Source organism: Lactuca serriola, chromosome 5 (assembly GCF_051521515.1).
Source record: "Lactuca serriola cultivar US96UC23 chromosome 5, Lser_US96UC23_V15, whole genome shotgun sequence".
Lineage (NCBI taxonomy): Eukaryota > Viridiplantae > Streptophyta > Magnoliopsida > Asterales > Asteraceae > Lactuca > Lactuca serriola.
Genome location: NC_136412.1, coordinates 221454439 through 221461819, shown reverse-complemented (window position 1 = coordinate 221461819; position 7381 = coordinate 221454439). Strand labels below are relative to the sequence as shown.

Genomic DNA, 7381 nt, shown 5'->3' with positions numbered 1-7381 from the left:
GTTTGTTAATTATTTATTTTATATAGGAAAAAAATTAATGACTATTAAATTTGTTTTCGTTTGCAGGTTCTATTCCCCATAATCATTCCCCATGCCCATTGGTTTTTGGCAGTGCTACATTTAGATATTTGGAATGTACACATTTATGATTCAGCACGATGTATGAATTACTTCACAAAGTACTTGGCTGGTGGAGAATTCAAAAGTTTAGGGGATAGTATAATCGAAGAGCTAGATGCGATTGACTACTGGAAGGATTTCCCCGATGGGCACAAAAACAATGCAGGTGTGGAATTTATTGATATTTTAGACGCGCCACAACAAGAATATATTGTTGATAGAGGGGATTGTGGAGTATTCGTAAGCATGTTTATGGAAATGATTGCTTCGGGGGTACCGGTGAAGAGTGATAAGCCATGTAGAGATGCCAGATTTCTCTACAAAAATAGGATGACAAATATTATTTGGGTTACTAAATAACTTGATGTTTGGAAGTTTGTATACATTATTAGGAAATACTTGTTTTTAGTAGTTTTGTTTAATATAAAAAACCTTTGTATCATATATTTTGGAAACATAATTCACATGGTATGAAATACAAACATTTGAAATAACATAATAACATTACAGAAAACATTACAAACAAAAGATGAGCTACTAACGAACATTACATAGAACATTACGAATAAAAGAGTTGTCTACATGAAAAAGGGTTTATTTCTAACCAGATTCCAAACGTCCGTATACTCGAACTCAGTTTCATCAAACTGGCATAGGTAATATCCGTTCACATATTCAAGAAGTTCTTCATCATCAGCATTAGAGCATCGCATTTTCTCATAATTATAGCATCGATTGTACCATGTGACTTTAGTCTTTAAATCCATCCATTGACTAACAATATCGGGTTTTAGTCGTTCTAGTCCTCGTCCCACCTTATAGTTGAACAAAGCTACTAAGCGGGAGCATTCATCACCAAGAAGGCAATTAAGGTGAGCCATTACCGGCAGACGCTCGTAAACGGTAATCCAGCATCGTGTTAGGACCAACACCTCTGTTGTCGTCCATGGAGCAGACACATTTGTTGGAACAGACGCATTAGACAGATTAGTTGCATTTGAAGACATTGGTACATTGGATGCCATTTTGTGAAATGACCCCTTACCTTTAATTCAGACATACATATATGTGCTTTAGTATATATAAAAAGATAGGTAACGCGGGCTGACCATTCGCTCTACGGACTGACAAGTCAGTAACGCGGACTGACCATTCGCTTTGCGGACTGACAAGTCAGTTACACGGACTGACCATTCTCTTTGCGGACTGACAAGTCAGTAACGCGGACTGACCATTCACTCTACGGACTGACAAGTCGGTAACGCGGACTGACCATTCACTTTGCGGACTGACAAGTCGGTAACATGGACTAACCATTCTCTTTGCGGACTGACAAGTCAGTAACGCGGACTGACCATTCACTTTGCGGACTGACAAGTCAGTAACACGGACTGACCATTCGCTTTGCTGACTGACAAGTCAGTAACGTGGACTGACCATTCGCTTTGCGGACTGACAAGTCAGTAACGCGGACTGACCACTCGCTTTGCGGACTGACAAGTCAGTAACGCAGACTGACCATTCGCTTTGCGGACTGACAAGTGAGTAACGCAGACTGACCATTCGCTTTGCGGACTGACAAGTGAGTAACGCAGACTGACCATTTGCATTGCGGAGTCGAAAGCTCTATATATTGTCATGGATGATCATCGGATATTTTTGGACTGTCATGTCTATATAAAACGATAAACAATAATGTATGACTTCATCTAAGATATTTTAGTTCATATACTTTGTATGTTTTACAATGTGTTCAAACCGATGGACAGCTAACGAGTATTTGCTTCTAACTCGTGCATATATTATTGTCAAAGAGAACACCAGTTTGGAGGATAAAATGTTTTATGTCCTATTAACGAATATCTTCAACACTGACGCTGAAACCACCATACAAAATCATCGCAACAGGCTTGATATAGCTGCAAAATGGTATGAATTGAAAACAGAAGTTGTGTTATTCAACGATCTTTATAATAAGATTGAAGACGATCGTGTGAACGATACTGAAGAAGACATCTTGGAGGCAGCTAAAGAAGAATACAAATCCATTAGCAACGGACAGAGTTTCGACTTTGAAGCCCCTTGGAATCTTTTAAAAGATGTCGCGTTTTTTTAATTAGTACTGCGTTTTGTATTGTTCTTGTATTGCTTTATTTATATATAATATGGTATTTATCCTTTATTTTTTGAAAATTAATTCACCAACAAATGTTACGAAACCATACATTCAAATAACATAATCGGAAAAACAGGTTACACAGACTCACAAATAAGTTACGTGTACTGACAAGTCATTTACGCGGACTAACAAGTAAGTTCTGCGGAATAATGTATACTAATTCCTTATAAATTGGACAACCATGACGAAAATTTACAAGGTGTAGAAAGTTGTGAAAATGAGTTTAGTCAATCAGTTATTAAGGAAAAGTTTCTCCAGCCTACTGACTTTTTGCCATAATCTGCAAAGAACCAATCCTAATACCCTCACGTGCATTATGAAAGATCAGTAGAATCGTTTCCAAATTTGTTTCGTGGCAGTGGGATGTGTGGTATGTAATCCCTTATAGTAAATAAATATTTAGTTATTTCAAGTTGTTATTTGCCTAATATTCTTATGTTGACTTACAGATTCGTACGTTTCTCACGTCTATGATACCAATCATATTTGTTATTCAAGTAACTCTAATTGGGGCGTATGTAAGATCCATGTACATTGTTGTTGCTTTAGATGGAAATCATGAACCCCTTCTCATGGCGTTTGCTTTGGGAACCACAAACCGTGACAATTCATGGTTATGGTTCATGAGGAGGCTTAAAGAATGTTTAGGTGACAATACAAAAGTTGGTTTCCTAAGCCATATGTCTGATTTTGTAGACTTTGCAGTTCAAAGAGTCTACCCTGATTTATATCATGGCTATTGTTGTAAAAATATAGCCGAGAAAATACGCGCTTCCATCGGAAGCAATACAGTCGTAGAGAAGTTGTTCTGGAAGACTTGTAAAGCGTATAATTTATCTCATTTTTATGCATGTTTAAACAACTTAAAAAATGAGGTTAATGGGAATGATCTTCATTGGTTTGACAATATTCCCATTGCAAAATGGGTACGGGCTTGTTTTCCAAGAGTACGTTTCAATGTTAAATTCATTGACATTCCTGATGTTGTCAATTGGTTTAGAAAAACACGCATGATTTTCCAATAACAACAATCATTGAAATGGTCCATGACTTGATGCAAGCAGTGTATCTTCAACGTGCTACGTTTGGAGGTAATTATAAGTTGTGACATCACTCGAATGGTGAATTGATATGTCATTATATGTTATGACATCATAATTTTTGTTTTTTGATTCAGTTCATTTCACAGGGGATTTTCATAGTCTTCTAACCCCTTATGCACTTAAGGTGATTCATAAAAGATTTATCCACTCGGATGGTTGTAGGATTACACATATTGTTGGCGAAAGATATGAAGTGACTAAGTATTCAACAACCGAATCTGTCCAATTAGACCGTGGTATTTGTAGTTGCGGTAAAAGGCAAAAATGTGGTATACCTTGTGAGCATGCTATAGCTTCACTACAAAGACTCGAAATTGCAGAAATCCATCAAATGGTAAATTTAAAGTTGAGTACAACGGTGTAGCAAATTGCTTATCAAATTGAGACGGTCAATCCTATTTCAAACCTTAGGCATTGGGAAATACCAGATGAAAGTGTTGTGGTCTTACCTCCACAACAATTCAATTGAACTGTATTTTATGGATCACAACGAATATTAGTTTGTATTCAGTTCTATGTTAACCGTAGTTGTAATGGTTTGTTGACATTCTTTACTTTTTAATAAAAAATGTTTACCTTTAAATAAATAATTGTATTCCCATAATTGTAATGTACGGATGAAAACGACTAGACAAACAGCTCTGCGGACTGACAAAAAGCTCTACGGACTGACAACAGCTCTTTGCGAAGTAGAAGGGACTACATATAGTCATGGATGGTCGATGGATTTTTGGTATAGAGTTATAATTTTTTTTAAAATTTAAAATGAGTTCGTCTTCAACTTTGGATATTTGCTCATGCAACGAAGTTGATTGTTTCTATTGTGATCCGATCGACCCTTTTCTTGCCCCATCACCAGATTTAAGAGAGCCATATATGTCGGAGGATACTTTGAAACAACTAGAATGGGCTGGAGAACAACAAAAGAAGATAAAGACTCATCTCGAGCTCTCACTGAACGTCGTGACCTTATTGCGACGGAATGCAAAGATGTTGAGGAAATGATGGCGATTACTAAAAAAAATCAAAGATCATGAAGAATGGATAAAAAAAGCTAAGAAGAATATCAAACTATCTGAAAAATGGCTTGCTGACAACGATGTAGAAATGATAGAACTTGGTAGGCAAAAGGACCGTATGGAAGATAAAATAAGAATTAGGGACGACTACATAACAACGGAGAAAAAAAAGTATCCTTTGCAATTCCCTTAAGTTAGTTATTGTTGTTGTACGTTTACTATATGTTTCTGGTTTGTTGAATGTGTTATCTTCGAGTATTAGTTATTATTCTACTAGTAATTATGCACTAATATAATCATAATATTACCCATCATCTTTAAAATAAACACACCATTTCAAATTACACAAATTAATGTCCTCTAAAACAAAACACAGTTAACTATAAATACAACATCAATCATTCAAATCAAACGTTGAACAATAGTTTTCTCTCCGCGTCCCACTCGTCCAATGCGTCTCTTGTGTCCCGTGCGTCTCTAGCGTCTCCTGAGTCCCTTCTGTCCCTTTCCCTTTCCCTTTTGTGTTACTACCTGATGCCACACTACTTTTTGTAGCCTTTTTTGTTTCTTTGGGACCAATGTCAGACAAGTAGCTGCATTATGTGTTGTACTATCACATCTACTACACCTTCTTACTATAGGTTCCTCACCTTGTGACGGGATACAATTGCTGTTTCTCGGTCTACCAACTTGATGTGTATCCATTATCAGGGGTTTAACAACCATCATCTCAGCAGGAATCTCCCAATCACACGGTTCTGGAAGGGGGTAAACCGGCTCCTCATACGTACTTCAGTACGTTTCCATTTTGTAAGCATCTATAGCCAGATGTCCGAAGTTAGTTTTTTTTAAGTGCTTCAAGACCATTATGACTTGACCACAAGGAAACCTAGTTCCTTCCCAATATATTCATGTACAAGTATCTTGCCTCAGATCAACTATGCCACCATGTTTGGAATCATGAACTTGATATATTGCATCTGAAACACCAGAAACAGACCATCCTATCGTACGCTTTTCATTTTTACTAACTACTTTTTCAGCCCACTCGGTTAGCACTGTTGAACGTTTCCCTGTAAAGAAGATATATATAATTAACTAATTATTCGACCTAATTAATGTGAAAATTAAATTCATACCACCTTCGATGCGACGCTTGTTACACCATTCCTGTGAAAGACGATGGAAGAACTCAAGAAGGGGTATTATAGGCATCTTCTTTGCATCTACAGATAAAGCATTCATGGACTCTGCACTGTTCGAGGTCATGTAATCGTAACGTTTCGACGGTGAATATGCTCTAGTCCATTTAGCACGGGGAATTTCACTTAGATACGCTGCTACTTGTGGCCTAGTAGAACTAAATCTAAACCATAATTCTTCAAAAACATTTCTTTTGTAAGCTTTCACAAGCCTCCAAAACAACACTTTTGTTTTATCATTTTTCCCAAACCTATGTACTATGTTTCCTAGTAGATGAAAAGCACACAAGCCATGATGATTATGTGGAAAAACATTTTCAATACTAACCCGAATTGCATCGGCCCTATCAGTTACAAAAGTCAATTCTTGACAATCACCAACACATTCATACAACTTTTCACGAAACCATGGCCAAGTAAGACCACTCTCTTTTTTGCATGTTCCATGCGCAAGGGACAGTATCTGGTTGTTCCCATCCATAGGTACTACATGCAATATGGTTCCCTTAAAATCACCCTTCAAATGGGCACCATCCATAACTATAACTTTACGGCAAAAATGTTTGAACGCTCGTATCTGCAATATATAAAAATGGAACACATAAACACTCTATAATTTGTTTAAAAAAATTATATATTAAATAACAACAAGTTTTTTGTATTTACCGTGCTCCCAACGGCATAAAAACAACACTCAAAACAATCTTCAGAATCTGTTTGAATATAAGCCACTGTACCGGGATTATGCCTCTTCAAATTGTGAAAATAAATAGGAAGTTTGGAAAAACATTCTTTAGAGGATCCCAACAACAGTTCCGTAGCATATTGTTTTGCACGCCATGCTTGTTTGTAATCTACAATGATTTCCAACAAAGCATTCAAATCCCTTGATATTTCATTAGGCCTCCAAACCTTGGAACGAGTTTTTCCCATAATCTCATGCAATATAGTACCCATCACTTTTTTATTAGCATGCTTATGATTAGGGTGTATCTGTAATAACGAACATGTGTGCACGTTGTTGAAAGTCCTGCTTTCAAATTCATCAGTGGGATCAAGGCGTTTTGCATATAAACGCCAACTACAATTCTCAATTTCACAATATACCTCATAACGTTTTTGTTAGAATGTTTGGTCTTAAACTGAAACTTTTCTCTGGTTTCTTTAAGACTCAAAGCACAAATTAGTTGTTGTTTGTTATCATATGTTTGACGAAGAAACATATCATCATTTGGACCTAAACTGTGAAATGCTTCGGGTTCAACAATAGGATCAGGACAATCAGGTATGGGAGGCATAACGTAAAATATGTCTGAAGCTTTTTTCCCGTGTGTGAACTCATCTTCTGACCATCCTTCATTTGACTCTTCACCGTCTGAAAAAGCTTTGTCAGTCAGTCTTCCAAACTCATATAATTTTTTTTCTTCAACCGTATTCAATGCCACAGTTTCTTCTTCTAGACACTCTTCAACATTATCAGATACAATGCCATAGTTTCTTCTTCTGGACACTCTTCAACATTATTAGATATAATGTTTTCAACATTGTATGGTACAACTTTCTCAACTACTTCTGTCTATTCGACCAATCCCTGAAACACCTCTAAATACAAATGCACAATCTCCTTCATTTCAGAAATTACATTTCTGAGTTGATGAACATCTGCTTCATCTAAAATATTCATAACATACCCATGAACCGGGTGTTGAAATTACAATGATATATTACTACTGAACACATTAGCCTTACTATTGACCA

General features: G+C 36.6%; 1 protein-coding gene across 1 annotated transcript; it reads left to right on the top strand.

Moving 5' to 3' along the window:
* Positions 1-2826: 2826 nt before the first annotated feature.
* LOC145050202 (uncharacterized) lies at positions 2827-3766 on the top strand. Its single transcript, XM_078998491.1, has 3 exons — positions 2827-3225; positions 3300-3390; positions 3477-3766. The coding sequence occupies exons 1-3, from the start codon at positions 2827-2829 to the stop codon at positions 3764-3766; spliced, it is 780 nt and encodes a 259-aa protein (XP_078854617.1).
* Positions 3767-7381: the final 3615 nt, after the last annotated feature.